The sequence below is a fragment of the Pan paniscus genome, chromosome 2, assembly GCF_029289425.2.
Source record: "Pan paniscus chromosome 2, NHGRI_mPanPan1-v2.0_pri, whole genome shotgun sequence".
Taxonomy (NCBI): Eukaryota; Metazoa; Chordata; class Mammalia; order Primates; family Hominidae; genus Pan; species Pan paniscus.
This window is the reverse complement of record NC_085926.1, coordinates 57,218,885-57,237,472: the sequence shown is the minus strand read 5'-3', so window position 1 is coordinate 57,237,472 and position 18,588 is coordinate 57,218,885. Positions and strand designations below refer to the sequence as shown.

General features: G+C 36.3%; 1 protein-coding gene across 2 annotated transcripts in view; it reads right to left on the bottom strand.

The window, feature by feature from the left end:
* Window positions 1–18,588, bottom strand: part of APPL1 (adaptor protein, phosphotyrosine interacting with PH domain and leucine zipper 1) — a 45,389-nt gene that overhangs the window by 4,260 nt on the left and 22,541 nt on the right. For both annotated transcript variants that reach the window (XM_003818708.6, XM_014344253.4), the window contains 10 exons: window positions 16,833–16,875; window positions 15,413–15,469; window positions 12,105–12,199; window positions 11,726–11,908; window positions 10,078–10,130; window positions 9,125–9,299; window positions 8,991–9,027; window positions 8,370–8,516; window positions 1,399–1,449; window positions 704–793 (listed from right to left, as the gene is read on the bottom strand). In XM_003818708.6, coding sequence (XP_003818756.1) covers window positions 704–793; window positions 1,399–1,449; window positions 8,370–8,516; window positions 8,991–9,027; window positions 9,125–9,299; window positions 10,078–10,130; window positions 11,726–11,908; window positions 12,105–12,199; window positions 15,413–15,469; window positions 16,833–16,875 — 931 coding nt within the window. The remainder of the gene's footprint in view (window positions 1–703; window positions 794–1,398; window positions 1,450–8,369; window positions 8,517–8,990; window positions 9,028–9,124; window positions 9,300–10,077; window positions 10,131–11,725; window positions 11,909–12,104; window positions 12,200–15,412; window positions 15,470–16,832; window positions 16,876–18,588) is intronic.

Here is an 18,588-nt window from a genome sequence, read left to right as displayed (position 1 = left end):
TCTCCATCCCTGTCCAATTCATCTTTGCTAAATCAGGTGTCACCTTCCCTCAGCCTCGCCTATCAAGAAAGCCTCACTTCAATGTCATCTTTGCCACTTCCCTCTTCTTTGTCCGGAGAGCCAGCCCACAGCCAATGCTTACTGATCTGTTCTAAGCATCCCAGCTGTCTCCTCTTTTCTATTCCTACTGTCAATCTACAACCCATAACACGCTCTTACAATTTCATGGATCATTTAATGCATTCTTCAAGTTTTGCTCTGAAATTTGTCTTTTAAAATTATCCTGTTGGATGGACAATGATTTGACACTCCTGGCAATATTAAAAATATACATTTCATTATATATTTCATATAACATATATATTTATTTATTTCCCCCCCATAGAAGGCAAAATGGCTTTCAGCAATGGCAGTTAAGTCTACACAGCCTCTCAACTGCTTTGACAGAGACAACCTCCTCTGAGATATTAAAGTTCTGGTATATTTTTGAAACAGTCATATTACATGTCAACATAACTATAATGTAAACGTCATATCAAAAAACAGATGTGACCCTTTTCTGCTATGGTATGAATCATCTGTTTATGAAGTGGCTGAACAAGCAGAAACAGCCCTTCATTTGGAAATTCAAATCTGAAAGTCATAGTGCTGAATTAAGTCTTCACAAACAACACATAAAGATCCAGACATTAGGACTGTATACCTTTTCAATCTGTTTTTGTTTATTGAGTTCTTTCTGTTGCTTCTCTTTTACTCTCTCTATTTCTTTTTGTTTTTCTGATGCCCTACGATCCTAAAGAACAGATGAATAAAACTAATGAATTAAATATGAAATAACTTTAAATTTTAGACATTTCAGTTAATATCACATGTGTAACCTTTCAATACTTTTTTGCATTTATACATAAGAAAGCACATCAACAGTTTATATTCAATGGTAAACAATTATCCAAATTCTAAATGCTATGTTGGTAACAGTATCACTGTTAACCTTGCTTAGCAAAATCATTTTATTTACTTGCTAATATGAAAGAACTAATATACTATTTTAGTTAACATTCTTGGAAAATCAAGCATCTTGGATTTTTTTTTTTTTTTGAGATACAGTCTCGCTCTGTTGCCCAGGCTGGAGTGCAGTGGTGTGATCTCGGCTCATTGCAACCTCCGCCTCCCAGATTCAAGTCATTCTCGTGCCTCAGACCTCCTCAGTAGCTGGGATTACAGGTGCACGACACCACACCCAACTAATTTTTGTATTTTTAGTAGAAACGGGGTTTCACCATGTTGGCCAGGTTAGTCTCGAACTCCTGACCTCAAGTGATCTGCCCGCCTCGGCCTCCCAATGTGCTGCGATTACAGGTGTGAACCACTGTGCCCAGCCACATCTTGGATTCTTACCAGTTCAGCATGCAAAGCTATCTGTTTTGCCAGTCCAACAGAATCACATATCTAAAAAGAGAAAAAGTATGAAAAATTCAGGCAGTTCTCACAACAAAGCAAAAATGTCAAGTATCCAAATAACTGATGGAACTAGTTTTATAACTAATCCTAATACATTGCTTCAAGCAAAAGCATATTTAAGAATGCTCAAGCCCCCAAACCAAGGCTTTGTATGTTTTCCTTGAAGTCTATAGGATTCCACTGCTGACTCTCACCTTCATATATACCCCACTTCTTGTTATGTCAAATTCATTACTGTCATAGTAAGGCCTACGAGGAAGAAGCATGCAGCTGCTAATGCTATTCTCAGCTGAAGACATCTGAAAATGGCTGGTTTTGGTTCCCAACATAATGTTTGGTTCCCAACATAAATGAGAGGCTAAAAGATTGCACCAGCTATCAGTGGCAGGGAAAACATGGGTCTGTAGAGTCAGAAGGCCCAAACCATCAGCTTGGCTCTATTCAGAGATGCTTTGCTCAAGCAGCTCAGTAAGCCTAGGCAAAATTTGGGAGTTTTTTCCAAAAATCTTAGAATTATATAAGAATTTTATTTACACAAAAAACTACAAAACACTGATGAAAGAGACTGAAGACACAAAAGAACATCCCATGCTCATGGATCAGAATAATATAGTTAAAATAACCATATTGCCCAAAGCAATCTATAGGTTCAATGCAAATAGCCAAAGCAATCTTAAACAAAAAGAACAAAGCTGGAGGCATCACATTACCTAACTTCAAAATATATTACAAGGCTATAGTAAGCAAAACAGCAGGGGATTGTTATAAAAATAAGACACATGGCCAATGGAACAGAAGAGAGAACCCAGGAACGAAGCCACTTGTTTACAGCCAACTGATCTTTAACAAAAGTGACAAAGAACTTTCACTGGGGAAGGGATATCCTCTTCAATAAATGGTTCTGGCAAGATTGGAGAGCCACATGTAGAAGAATGAAACCAGACCCCTCCCTCTCACCATACACAAAAATCAACTCAAAATACATTAAAGACTTAAACATAAGACCCAAAACTATAAAAATACTATAAGAAATTATAAGGATCAGAGCAGAAATAAATGAATCTGACATGAAGAAAACAATACAAAAGATCAACATAACAAAAAGTTGGTTTATTTGAAAAGATAAAACTGACATTTAGCCAGACTAAGAAAAAGAAGACTCAAATAAAATTGGAGATTAAAAAGGTGACATTACAATTGATACTGCATAAATTCAAAGGATCATTGGTGGCTACTATGAGCAACTACATGCTAGTAAATTGGAAAATCAAGAAGAAATGGATAAATTCCTAGACAAATACAACCTACCAAGATTGAACCATGAAGAAATCCAAAACCTGAACAGTCCAATAACAAGTAACAAGATCCAAACCATAATAAGAAGTCTCCTGGTAAAGAAAAGCCCAGTACCTGATGGCTTTCCTGCTGAATTCTACCAAACATTTAAAGAAGAACTAATACCAATCTTACCCAAAATGTTCCAAAAAATAGAGGAGAAGGGAATACTTCCAAACTCATTCTACGAGGCCAGTATTACCTGATACCAAAACCAGACAAAGACATATCAAAAAAAGAAAACTACAGGCCAATATATCTCATGAATATTGATGCAAAAATCCTCAACAAAATACTAGCAAACCAAATTCAACAACACATTAAAAAGATCATTTATCATGACCAAGTGGGATTTATCCCAGGAATGCAAAGATAGTTCAACATATGCAAATCAATCAATATGCTACATCACATCAACAGAATAAAGGACAAAAACTATTTAATCATTTCAATTACTGCTGAAAATGCATTTGATAAAGTTCAACATCCCTTCATGATTAAAAACCCTTAAAAAAACTTGGTATAGAAGGAATATAGCTCAACATAATAAAAGCCATATATGACAGACTCACAGCTAGTATCATACTGAATGCAGAAAAACAAAAAGCCTTTCCACCTTTTAGATGGAAGATGAGTAATCAGGTAAGAGAGGAAAAAAGGCATCCAAATTGTAAAGGAAGAAGTCAAACTATCCTTGTTTGCAGATGATATGATGATCTTATATTTAGAAAAACCTAGACTCCACCAAAAAACTATTAGAACTGATGAATTCAGTAAAGTTTCAGGATACAAAATCAACATACAACAATTAGTAGCATTTCTATATGCCAACAGTGAACAATCTGAAAAATAAATAAAGTAATCTCACTTACAATAGCCACAGATAAAATTAAATACCTAGGAGTTAACCAAAGTGAAAGATCTCTATAATGAAAACTACAGGCTGGGCGCAGTGGCTCAGGCCTGTAATCCCAGCACTTTGGGAGGCCGAGACAGGTGGATCACTTGAGGCCAGGAGTTTGAGACCAGCCTGGCCAATATGGTGAAACCCCATCTCTACTAAAAATACAAAAATTAGCCAGGTGGTGGTGGCACACACCTGTAATCCCAGGTACTTGGGAGGCTGAGGCATGAGAATTACTTGAACCTGGGAGGCAGACATTGCAGTGAGCCGAGATTATGCAACTGCACTCCAGCCTGGGCAATAGAATGAGACTCTGTCTCAAAAAAACAAACAAAAAAAACAAAAAACTATAAAACACTGATGAAAGAAATTGAAGAGGACACCAAAAATGGAAACATATTCCACGTTCATGGATTGGAAGAATCAATATTGTTAAAATGTCCATACTACCCAAAGCAATCTATAGATTCAATGCAATCCCTATCAAAAAACCAATGGCATTCTTCACAGAAATAGAAAAAACAATCTGAAAATGTATATGGAATCATAAAAGATTCAGAATAGCCAAAGCTATTCTGAGCAAAAATAACAAAATTAGAGAAATCACATTACCTGACTTCAAATTACAATGCTACAGAGCTATAGTAACCAAAACAGCATGGTACTGGCAAAAAAAAAAAAAAAAAAAGACACATAGACCAGTGCAACAGAATAGAGAATCCAGAAACAAATCCACACAACTACAGTGAACTCATTTTTGACAAAGGCGCCACGAATATACATTGGGGAAAAGACAGTCCCTTCAATAAATGGTGCCGGGAAAACTGGATATCCATATGCAGAAGAATAAAACTAGACCCCTTTCTCTCACCATATACAAAAATCTAATCAAAATGGATTAAAGCCTTAAATCTAAGACCTTGAACTATGAAACTACTACAAGAAAATATTGGGGAAACTCTCCAGGACATCAGTCTGGGCAAAAATTTCTTGAGTAATACCCCACAAGCACAGGCAACTAAAGCAAAAATGGACAAATGGGATCTCATCAAGTTAAAAAGTTTCTGCACTGCAAAGGCAACAATCAATAAAGTGAAGAAACAAGCCACAGAATGGGAGAAAATATTTGTAAACTACTCATCTGACAAGGGATTAACAACCAGAATATACAAAGAGCTCAAACAACTCTATAGGAAAAACCTTAATCTGATTTAAAACTGGGCAAAATATTTGAATAGACATTTTTCAAAAGAAGACATACAAATGGCAAACAGGCATATGAAAAGGTCCTCAACATCACTGATCATCAGAGAAATGCAAATCAAAACTACAATGTATCATCTCACCCCAGTTAAAATGGCTTATAGCAAAAAGGCAATAACAAATGCTGGGAAGCATGTGGAGAAAAGGGAACCCTTGTACACTGTTGGTGGGAATGTAAATTAGTATAACTACTATGGAGAAAAGTCTGGAGGTTCCTCAAAGAACTAAAAATAGAGCTACCATATGATCCAGCAATCCCACTGCTGGGTATATACCTAAAAAAAGGAAATCAGTATATTGAAGAGACATCTGCACTCCCATGTTTGCTGCAGCTCGATTCACAATAGTTAAAACTTGGAAGCCACCTAAGTGTCCATCAACAGATGAATGGAAAAAAAAAAAAAACAACAACAGATGAATGGATAAAGAAAATGTACACACACACAATGGAGTACTATTCAGCCAGAAAAAAAGAATGAGATTCTGTCATTTGAATGGATGATACATGGATAAAGAAAATGGATAAAGAAAATGTGGTACTTACATACAATGGAGTACTATTCAGCCATAAAAAAGAATGAGATTCTGTCATTTGCAATAAGATATATGGAACATGGAGGTCATTATGTTAAGCAAAATAAGCCAGGCACAGAAAGACAAATATTGCATGTTTTCACTTATTTGTGGGATCTAAAAATCAAAACAATTGAACTCATGGAGCCAGAGAATAGAAGGGTGGTTACCAGAGGCTGAGAAGGGTAGTGTGGGGATGGGGGGTGGGAGGATGGTTAATGATTAAAAAAAAAAAATAGAATGAATAAGACCTGGTATTTGATAGAACAGGGGGACTACGGTCAATAATAATTGTACATTTAAAAATAACTAAAAGAGTATAATTGGATTGTTTCTAATACAAAGGATAAATGCTTAAGGGAAGGAATACTCCATTTTCCATGATGTGGTTATTACGCATTGCATAAGTGTAGCAAAATATTTCATGTACTGCATAAATATATACACCTGGCCGGGCGAGGTGGCTCACACCTGTAATCCCAACACTTTGGGAGGCCGAGGCAGGCGGATCATCTGAGGTCGGGAGTTTGAGACCAGCCTGACCAACATGGAGAAACCCTGTCTCTACTAAAAATACAAAATTAGCTGGGCGTGGTGGCGCATGCCTATAGACCCAGCTACTCAGGAGGCTGAGGCAGGAGAATCGCTTAAACCCAAGGGGGCGGAGGTTGCAATGAGCCAAGATCGCGCCATTGCACTCCAGCCCAGGTGACACAGCAGGACTCCATCTGGAAAAAAAAAAAAATGCATACACACACACACACACACACACACACACACACACACACACACACCCCCACCCCTTGTAACCACAAAAATTAAAACGAAAAACAAAGATCATCCTACTTTCACCATTTTAGCTCTAATTAGTCTCTTGAGAAACTTTGTTAGTACGATATTCTCAATAATTGTTCTATTAAAGGTTCTTTTTCCAGCTGGGTGTGGCAGCTCATGCCTGTAATCCCAGCACTTTGGGAGGCCAAGGCAGGTGGATCACTTGAGGTCAGGAGTTCAAGACCAGCCTGGCCAACATGGTGAAATCCTGTCTCTACTAAAAAAATTAGCCGGGCATGGTGGCACACAACTGTAGTCCCAGCTACTCGGGAGGCTGAGGCAGGAAAATCACTTTAATCCAGGAGGTGGAGGTTACGGTGAGCCAAGATTGTGCCACTGCACTCCAGCCTGGGCAACAGAGCAAGAGTCTGTCTCAAAAAAAAAAAAGGTTATTTTCCATAGAAAAAAAAAATACTAGAAGAAAATGAAGGGAAAACTCTCCTGCACATTAGTCTCGGCAAAGATTTTATGCCTAAGACCTCAAAAGTATAGGCAATAAAAATAAACAAATGGGACTTAAACTAAAAAGTGTCTGCATAGCCAAAGAAATAACAGAGTAAACAGACAACCTGTTGAATGGGAGAAATTATTTGCAAACTGTTCATCCAACTGGGGACTAATATCCAGAATATACAACGAACTCAACAGGGAAAAAATCAAATAATCCCACTTAAAAGTATGCAGAGGATATGAATATGCATTTCTTAAAGGACACAAAAACAGCCAACAGGTATATGAAAAGATGCTCGACATTACTAATCATTAGAGAAATGCAAATCAAAATGACAATGAGCCATTCTTACCCTAGTCAGAATGGCTATCACTAAAAAGACAAAAAATAGCAGATGTTGGTGAAATGCAGAAAAAAAGGGGAACTCATACACTGTTGGTGGGAACATAAACTAGTACAACCACTATGGAAAACAGTATGGAGATCTCTCAAAAAACTAAAAATAGAGCGGGTATGGTGGCTCACGCCTGTAATCCCAGCACTTTGGGAGGCTGAGGCAGGCAGATCACGAGGTCAGGAGATCGAGACTATCCTGGCTAACACGGTGAAACCCCGTCTCTACTAAAAATACAAAAAATTAGCCGGGCATGGTGGCGGGCACCTGTAATCCCAGCTACTCGGGAGGCTGAGGCAGGAGAATGGCGTGAACCCAGGAGGCAGAGGTTGCAGTGAGCCAAGATCGCACCACTGCATTCCAGCCTGGGCGACAGAGTGAAACTCCATCTCAAAAACAACAACAACAACAAAAACTAAAAATAGAACTACCATTCGATCCAACAATCCCACTACTGGGTATCTACCCAAAATTAAAGAAATCTGTGTCAAAAGGATACCTGCACTCACATGTTTACTGTAGTACTATTCACAATAGCAAAGATATTAAATCAATATAAATGTTCATTAACAGATAAATGAATAAAGAAAATGTGGTACATATACACAATGGAGTACTATTCAGCCATAAAAAGAATGAAATCATGTCATTTGCAACAATGTGGATGGAACTAGAAGTCATTATCTTACGTGAAATAAGCCAGGCACAAAAAGACAAATATCACATGTTCTCACTTGTATGTGGGAGCCAAAAAATTGATCACGTGGAGGCAGAGTGTGGAATGATAGACAACAGAGACTGGGAAGGCTGAGTGATGAGGAAAGGGGGAGGATGAAGAAAAGTTGATTAAAGGGTACAACCATAAATTACGATAGAAAGAATATATTTAATATCTGACAGCAGAGTAGAGTGACTATACTTCACAAAAATGTATTGTACTTGGATGATGGACACCCTAAATACCCTGACTTGCTTACTGTACATTCTATACATGTAACAAAATTCACATGTGCCTCATAAATTTGTATAAATTGTAAAGAATTCAATCAGTAATTACTAAGTAATTTAATTTGTAAGAATTTAATTATTATTAAATCTTAGTAAGAATCACTTAGTAAGTGGTTATGACAGAGATATTCTGAAAAGCCATGTACCTTTTCCCCCTCATTGTTTGACTCAAATATATAGCAGACTGATGACAGATTACTTTCACTTCTCCCGCTTGATGTCCGAAGAACAAATCCAAAAAGGCGCTTATTTTCCTGGTGTGTAGCATACAAAACTACACAAGGTAATGGAAACTGCCACAGAAAACATAAGAAGCAAACATGAGATCTTACAAGTCATTACAGCAGCACTTGTGACGAACTCATATGCTAAGTTCTAAAAATATAAATATTTTAATATATTAAAGCCAATTATTTTAACAGACTTGTAATGCAGAAACAAGTAATGTCATATTTGGTTTGAATTAACAAGCAGAAAAAGGTTGTTGAATATTACATTTGTTTTATTAGTCATTAACACATTTTACAACGTCAAAAAGAACTGTGTTAAAAAAATTACAAAAAGAATTGTGTTAATTCTTTTAAGTTACATAAAATGTTCAATGACAACTTTTTGGAGATGGCCATAGACTTAAATACAACAGCCAAAGACCAATCATAGCTGATACTATCACACTTGAATATACAGGATCAGGATTATTATCAAGTTGTAAGATGTGTATATATACAAAGGGACCTAAAACAAAGCTTAAATCATGCGGAACTCACCGTGAGCCTTGTAACTTGTGTCTGTGGATCAATTAACCTAAAATAATAATTTAAAAATTGGAAAACAAATTTTAATTAGGCTGAAATCATGTAAATGTTTTTTCTACAGTTTTTTAAGGGAGGGTTTTACTTACTTTAAACAGTCACAAGTGACTAATAAATGCGATTCTGTCATACGAAAGATGTTATGGATGGCCCGGGCAGCTAAGATTTGGCGCATAGTTTCATAAACAACATCTGGATGGTCATCTGATTTCACCTCCATTGAACCAAGGAATCGGACAATAAATAACTGATGAAGAATAGAATCTATAATAGAACAAGGTGTATTACATATTTTTTTTTTTACTGTATAAATTTAATTTTATTTTTTTCGCCATATTTCTTTTCCAAAAGAATAAAATACACTGCCTCCTTTTAGGTTTTCTAGTGAAAAATTCAACAACCTAAGGGAGACATTTCAAAATAACTCCTAACTACAGTATTCCAAGTTATAGGAAAATTAGGGTTTCAAATTCAAATAGCTAAAAGTAATGCTTCAACAATTGGCGGTTCTGAGGCCAGGCGTGGTGGTTCACACCTGTAATCCTAGCACCGTGGGAGGCTAAGGCAGGAGGATCCCTTGAGCCCAGGAGTTCGAGACCAGCCTAGGCAACATAGGGAGCCCTGTCTCAACACACACACACACACACACACACACACACAAACACACAACAACTGGTGGTTCTTACAGCATTTCTGTAAGTTTAGAATTCAAATAAATAGTTAGTGGCGGAAAAACAAAATTTATGCTCCAGTACCAGAAGAGAAACATCAGCTGTTAGGAAAAGCTTGAAAGGTATCTTAGGCACTGAGAATTTGACTATAAGGTCAAAAGTATGAGAGTCTATCGTTTTGTATGAATCACAACATCTTAAGTCAGATTAAGTTCTGTTGCTTCAAGTGTACTATAAGTAAGTAGAGGAAATTCTGAAGTAAAGATAGCATTAAAACTGATCTTAGTAGCAGAGCAAATATAAACAATAAATTATTCACAGTTTGCTGAGAAGCAGTTCTAAAATATATGAATGCTGCACATCTGTCTTACCTTCAGTTTCAGATTTTGTACTTCCTCCAGATTCTCCAAATGGATTTGTACGCCTAAAAAGTTTAGAAGAAAATATGAACACATGGTCAGTTACCATGAGCCACATAGAAGAAATCTAATTATTAAAACCACAGTTAACATTTAAAAAAAAAAAGCTCTAAAATGCCCCATCCTATTAAGAAACACTATTGATCACTAAATTACTATGATGAAGGCCTCTGCCCTCACACACTAACTGATCAATGTTGGTGCACTTTAGAAGACACAGATGAATTGGAAGTTTAGACATACACAACAAAAAATCAACATAAACCATGTTGCAAAAGTTCTTGAATTTAAATAAGCTAGCACAGAGGAACACTTATTTAACTGCAATCTTAGTTGCTTGAGAAAAATGCCAAGAATGTCCTGGAATTGTAAAAACTTCTTTTTAGGTTCTGTAAGTACATGTTACAAGTTACCTATAATCTAGTTTTAAACCTGTATTTCTTAAAGCATAAGTAACAATGCAAAAAGAAAAGTGAACTGGAGATGGAAGCTACCTTCCTCCTTAGTGTGCATGGCTTGTGGCACACCACAGTGAAGGAAGAAAAGTACAACTCAAAGTAGGTTTTGGAGGGCTGGGCATTGTGGCTCACACCTGTAATCTCAGCACTTTGGGAGGCCGAGGCAGGAGGATTGCTTGACCCTGGGAGTTTGAGATCTGCTAGGGCAACACAGGAAGAACCCGTCTCTACCAAAGAAATTTAAAAATTAGCTGGTGTGGTGGCGCACGCCTGTGGTCCCAGGTACTCAGGAGGGTGAGGCAGGTGGATCCCTTGAGCCCAGAAGGTCAAAGCTGCAGTGAGCTATGATCATGCCGCTGCACTCCAGCCTGGGCAACAGAGTGAGACCCCATCTCAAAACAAAACAAAGTAGGTTTTGGAAGCAGAGAGCTAAGTGGTTCTAAAAAAACACTGACAGTAAGATAACAGGAAATTAATCTCTTTAGTATGTGTCCTATTACATCAAATGCTAAGTGTATTTCTGTGATCAAATGTAAATGACTTTTTCTGGGTCACAGCCATGTATATCCAAATTAATATATTATCAGTTTATTAGGTGTCCACTCTACTTAATAAGTGATTTGCCTTAAGTCATGTTTCCTTCAATCACAGCCAAGGAAAAATTTTAACTGCTTTGGTGAGAATATTCATCATACAACTAAACGATGACTCATTCATAATTCATAATAGTGATAATGTTTTAGTAACTTCCTGAAGATTTCTTATTCTGGTATAAGATAATATTTTCTAATAAACCTATATCACATGTATTACCCTCAAGAATTTTTTAAAAATTGTCACGACCTAAAGACAGCTATCAACTTTCTTCTGCAATTTTAAGAGCAAGTATCCAAGAAATAGACCTAATAAGCAATACAGAATTAAATATTTGGAAACTAAATTATCTTAACTCCTTAACTGAGGCAGAAGACATAGAGAAAAAAACCTGCATGGTTCTTCCCTAACAATATGTTACATAATTAAACAAAGGAAGTACAACATAGCTGATATACATGATAAATAAGAGATGACTCTGAAATGCAGACAGGGGATTATAAGCCTTACAGACCACAGCACAATGTACCTGTGATGCTATCACCCACCTGCCTCCCTGGCCAAAGGCTTTTGCCTGGCCAGGCTGATCTTCACACACAGGAGAAATTATGTCAAACTGTATTGGGGTGTCTGGGGCAACAAGAGAATCTAGAGAGAGGGCAGCCAAATTTGTAGACTCAGATCCTAAGGATCCTGAACTGCTGGTTCGAGCTGTCGGTGGCCGAGATTGTCTAAGCATAAAACAAGAAGGCATTGCATTTAATTTTCCCTTTTGGATATTAAATATTTAACAAACTATGAAAAAAGAAAACACAATATTATAAGTCAATGAGAAGTCTTAAGTTTCAGTACAAACATAATCCCAGATCACAGATACTTTAAATAGCCCATCTCCTTCTTTAAATAACTCACAGTGTGGTAACTTACCCTGCTGCTGGCCGCAGGCTCTCGTGCCTCTGCTGGAAAGATGGGGAAGGAGTGACAGCTTCCAGAGCTGATTGATTTACTCGTGCAGCAGTTTCCTATTTCAATTTTTTTAAAAAAGGACTAATATTAGTAAAGTAAGCAAACCAAAAGTTTGAATGTAACTCTGAATTGTTAGAATGCTTCTGAGTTACACTTAAAATATAAATTAGAGCTACTAAAGTAGTACTATATTCCCTTGTCTTAATATTAGGGTACATAACTGATTTCCTCTTACTTCCTATAATCTAGCAAAAAAATCTGATTTTCTACTTATACATAATTATTAGATATTGCTTTTTCTTTAATTTTTTAAAATTCCCTGCAAGTGTTGCACACTTTAAATTTTTAAAGAAAATATTGTTTTCTTTACATTTTTAACTACCAGATATTTTTTATTAAAGTTTGTATTGCTAGCACGCAGCCCAGTGCCTGGCACAATGGACAATCGATACATTTGTTGAATAAAGAAATTTAGAAGGAATAGGAAATATTCACAAAATATGAGTATTTTATAACTATGCTGGTAAAGTTTTCACAATTTTCCAGAATATATTTATGCTCAGAAGTATCTGTTTATTAATTTATAAAGCTGTCATATTTTCAGACCAAAAAATTGAAAATAAGAAAGCTTTCCATAAGAAATACTTTAGACTTACTGTTTTATTTAAAATACTGGCTAAATAAAAATGGTATTTAAATTAGAGATCTGTTTTAATCACATACATATAGTTAACATTTCTGTATACTTAAAAATGGTTAACATGGCAAATTTACAAATTTTTTCACAATTTTTTAAATGGTCTTTTTTTGGGAGATACGTTCTCTATTGCCCAGGCTGGCGTGCAATGGCATGATTATGGCTCACTGCATCCTTGATCTCCTAGGCTCAAACAATCCTCCCCTCTCAGCCTCCTGAGTAGTTGAGACTACAGGCACTATTCCATAAAAATGGTCTTTAAATTAGAAAAAATAATCACATAACAATTTTGCACTTCTGTGTCTTATGGTTAGCAAAATGACCAATACAATGCTACAAACTGATCAAAATTCCTATTCTCACTAATACAGATAAAATAATTCTGGATAATCTAGGAAATATTAACTAAAAATTAGAGTTCTGATAATTGGTAGTAAAAGACTGTAAGTATTACAAACTATTCAAATCCAAACACTGTATGACCTAAATGATAAAATAAATTATTTAATTTGTATTTTAATGGTATTTTTTGTTGTTCCCAAATAACCTTACAAAAAGGAAAAGCTAGATTGGCAGGAGATCAAATTACTAAAAGCAAAAGCCTTCTCTATAGTTAACACTGATTTTCCGTAATTAAACTCATAATTTATTTTATTAGACATAATTGTAATAAATATGTTACAATGTAAATATAATAACATTATAAAACTAACAAATTACGAGTATTTTGGAGGTCATGAGATTTTGTTTCTATGGTTCAAAACTTCCTCCTAGGCATTCCTTAGCTGGCACCTCAAAGCCATTAAGACAAAAACAGAACTCTTCTTTCCCAAATTCTTCTTCTCTTCCCTTGGGTTTAAAACCTGGAAGTCATCTTTACCTTAGTCATCTCTTTCATCCTTCATATCAATCAGTTACTAAACTAGTCTAGCCCTCCCATCTAATCCACCATTACATCAACAGCAGATTACAATTTAGAAGAGTGAGAGCCTCCCAAAGAAATTAGCCCTCCCAGCCTCAGCTGAAATCATCAGCCAGGAGTTGCCTGGACTCTCATAGCACAGACAGGCCCACTAAGAGTGGCAGAGGTCAGACAGCTCCTGTCCTAGAGTCAAGTCCTCTTCCAACTATACTGCAGTACCTACTTGACTCCTCTGTCAATTCTCTGTACCCCTGGGTTCTACCTGTATGTTTGGACTGCACCTGTGGCTGTGTCTACACTTCAGGGTTCATCTGGTTTGATATCCTTGCCACACAAAATATAATTTGCAAAACTGGGAATTCACGCTGTATCACCCCAGACATACTGAATCATATTATGCATTTTAACAAGACCCCTAAGTGACTTGTATGCACATTTCAGTTTTGTATTCTCTATCAAGAACCTTTAACTTGGCTGGGCGTGGTGGCTCACGCCTGTAATCCCAGCACTTTGGGAGGCCGAGGCAGGTGGATCACCTGAAGTTGGAAGTTCGAGACCAGCCTGGCCAACATGGCAAAACCCTGTCTCTATTAAAAATACAAAAATTGGCTGGGCATGGTGGCACAGGCCTGTAGTCCCAGCTACTCAAAAGGCTGAGGCAGGACAATCGCTTGAACCCGGGAGGCAGAGGCTGCAGTGGGCTGAGATAGCACCACTGCACTCCAGTCTGGGCAACACCGCAAGACTCTGTCTCAAAAAAAAAGAATCTTTAATTACACTGCTAGTTTCATAAACCTGCCATTTCTGCATTTGTATTCTTTTTTTCTCTTATCTGCACTGTGTCTTCTTTTCCTCAAAACAAACAAATCCTACCCAACTCAGGTTTCCACCATCTCCACAGAGCTTTCTCTAAAGTCCACACTGATCTTAATATTCTCAAAACTATTCTCAAAACCTAAGCCTTTAGTCATCGCCATATGCTTTCAGTTACATCCCGTTTTATCTGAAATGTTACTTAAAGTTTTAGTTTTGTCTCTCCATACAGATAGGCTCCTAGAGGGCAGAGGCCATGGCTCAATTTTCTTCTGTATTTCCTTTCTTCATGGTGCTTAACGCAGAGTTAAATAGTCCACACCCAATAAATATTTGTTGTTTGACTGAGTATCTTTTGAAATAATTTATTGTTCTAGGAAGACCACTCATTACATTCATGGCACATTAAAGCTACTCATTCAGGCCAGGCACAGTGGCTCACGCCTGTAATCCCAGCACTTTGGGAGGCCGAGATGGCCAGATCACCTGAGGACAGGAGTTCGAGACCAGCCTGGCCAACATGGCCAAATCCTGTCTCTACTAAAAATACAAAAATTAGCTGGGTGTCATGGCACACGCCTGTAATCTCAGCTACTGGTGAGGCTGAAGCAGGAGAATCGCTTGAACCTGGGAGGTGGAGGTTGTAGTGAACAAAGATCAGGCCACAGCACTCCGGCCTGGGCAATGGGGCGAGACTCTGTCTCAAAAAAAAAGCTACTCATTCAAGGTCAAATTAAAAAATTACAGAACCTGAGAAATTATGAATTAATAAAAACATGTAAGCCACAAAATTACTCAATTTTGCTAGATCTGGGTAACATAAAATAAAAATATTACCTCTGGATTTTCACTTAAGTATATTTGTTTAGATATGTTGTTTATTGTACAGATCCACTGCAAGAGGAAAAAATAGAAAAATATAATTTTTTTTTCTACAAAGCTTCTCTTGTAAAGGCAAATGTTCAATACTCAACTGCAACAGATGTTTCATTAGAAGTAATATATTTATCTTCCTTACAAGAAAACATTTCATAACAGATGTTTCATTAGAAGTAATATATTTATCTTCCTTATAAGAAAACATTTCATAAGGAGGGTGCATATATAAATATATATAAAAGCACATTCAACATTTTTATTATTTAAATATATGAAAACATTTAGTAGATTTATGTAAGAATCTCAAGTTTAATTCATATAAGGAAATAAAAAATATAGCAATCATGTTAGATTATACTTAATAATCTATATTTATCTTTTTATATCACTTCCCCTCCTAATCCCCACCAAACAAGACAGTGTGAACTCGGGTATCATAATTAACACAAATGTAAAAAAATTTAAAAGATAAATATATTCTTGGTGAATATATTTTACATGCCTCCCTTCTGTCAAGTTTATAAATAATTAGCATAGAAAACAATCTCTGCTCTACATCTTCTGCTTCACTCTCGAGGATTCAAGTGCCCAAAGAGCCTCACTAATCTAAACAAATATTTTGTTTGGCAAACTATGCAGAGAACAGAGACATTTGTCTGTGTTCCTCAGAGACTAAAAGCAAGTTTTAATATTACTCTTTTCCATAAGAAGTAAATAAAGGTAGATCTCTATAGCATTTCCAACTTTTATCTTTTACCAACACAATTATAACGCCAAATTAAAAGGCTAAAAATCAAGCTAAGATACATTTTCATGGAAGAATGTTTCTCAAGATAAAGGTTTAAAGCATCAATTATTGCTAATACCTTACCTTCCATATCTGATATACTAGGAGTAAAAATGGAGCCAAAAATAAAAGGCTCATGAGGAAGAACAGAGACTCCCAAATTTTTGTTTTTCTATCTTTCATTTCTCCAAGGTTTTCAGCTTTAGTTGCTTCCTGCCATGTCACATCTGCTGCCACTATGTTCTTAGTGCAGCAAATAGTGTCTCAAAGGATTGGTGAGAGAAGGGAATAAATTAAACTGTCACCTCATGATACTAACAGCCTGCCAGACAGCAACAGTCACAAGGTCATTTCTCAATCTGAGCCTTTAAAATAGCAGAGATGATCTCTAAGGTCCCTCCCACTATAAAATTCTGTGAGAAACTTAAGAATATTGCTCGAGGACAATAGACTTTTACAAAAACGAAAAAGAAAGATTTTTAATTAACTAGGATTTTCCAAAATTTCTACAATGAACACATTAATATATGTTTTGTCATCAGAAAAATATTTTAAAATGTCAATGAAGAAATGAACTAGGTAAAATCTTACCTCTTCATGATCTTTTTTACTCTCTGCTTGCAAAATTGAAGATCTGGAAGAGAAGAGACGTTTGAGCCTCAACTGTTTAAAAAAGTATTTTCAACATAATCCGAGATAACTTTTTAATCTTTAAAGTTAAAGGCATATATAAAAATCGATATTAAAAGAACAAAAACAAAACACAACCAACGGTATCTTAGGAAAAGGAGACCACCAGAGGTATCAGGATGCAGACTTTAACAGCTCTGACTTTGACTATCTATGCCAAGATGTACCAAAAAGGGAACAGGTGCTGATCCTCAGAAGACAGACCATGACAAAGTTACATTTCAGTGAAGGCAATGCATTTCAACTTATCATATATATTTCATATATATTATGAACTCATATATATTTCAAATATACATCAATGATCCTAATAGAAAAAACTTTACTTATTTCTCCTTTAATATTAAATCAAATATTTCAATGTTAATCACTAACATATCATTATTTCGCTTTTCTATAGATATTAGAGTTTGAGAAAATAATAATTTTTATTAATTTTGCATCACACCAGGAATGTGAAATGGGAAATCATGGTAAGCATTAAGCAAAAAGTAAATACTTATAGTAAGTAACATGTTAACAAGTTGGTAATTTTGATAAATGAATACAGTGATTCCAACATCTAGTGTGATAAATCCACACAATATTGGCATTCATTATATGTTTGTAGAAGGAATGTGAAATTAAACAACCATTTTGATAAAGGATAGTGAGCTATAGTATCTTTTTTTTTTTTTTTTTTGAGGCAAAGTCTCACTCTGTCACCCAGGCTGGAGTGCAGTGGCACGATCTCGGCTCACTGCAACCTCTGCCTCCTGGGATCAAGCAATTCTCCCTGTGTCAGCCTCCCAAGTAGGTAGGATTACAGGCACCCACCACCACGCCCAGCTAATCTTTGTATTTTTAGTAGAGACTGGATTTCACCACATTGGCCAGGCTGGTCTCAAACTCCTGACGTCAGGTGATCCACCCGCCTTGGCCTCCCAAAGAGCTGGGATTACAGGCGTGAGCCACCAAGCCCGGCCTATAGTATCTTTTTTTCAGGAGTAAAGGTCAAATTTATTTATTTTTATAATATCTTAATGTGCATAAATACAGGGGAAAAAATGACTGTCAGGGAACCCACAGGCTGCTCCTGAATATTAAGAAAGTTCAAAGGTCAAAAGCAGTATTTTAATTGAGTGGGGGAAAAATGGCAGATAGTCTAAACATCTATCATTAGGAAAATGTTTAAATTATACTGTATGTCCTTAAATAGATTATAGAATAGCCATTATAACATGTTTTTAATAGGTGGCTGCAAATCCAAATTATAGTATTTCTTCAACTATTTTAAAAATGTACTTAAGTTAAAAATTGGAAGGCAATGGACAAAAAAGTTAATTGTCGCTTTTGATTAATAAGACAGTAGGATTTTTTCATACTCCTTTTTACATTTTCCATGCTTTTTGAAAATTTCTTTTAAATGCTACTTTAAAGATTCTCATTTAATGCAAAGGTAATAGAAGCCTGGACATGCTGGCTCATGCCTATAATCCCAGCACTTTGGGAGGCTAAAGCAGGAAGATCACTTAAGTCCAGGAGTTCGAGACCAGCCTGGGCAACATGATGAGACATCTCTACAAAAAAAATTTTTTTAATTGCCAGGCACAGTGGCATGCACCTGTGATCCTAGCAACTTGGGATCCTGAGGTAGGAGGATCCCTTGAGCCCAGGA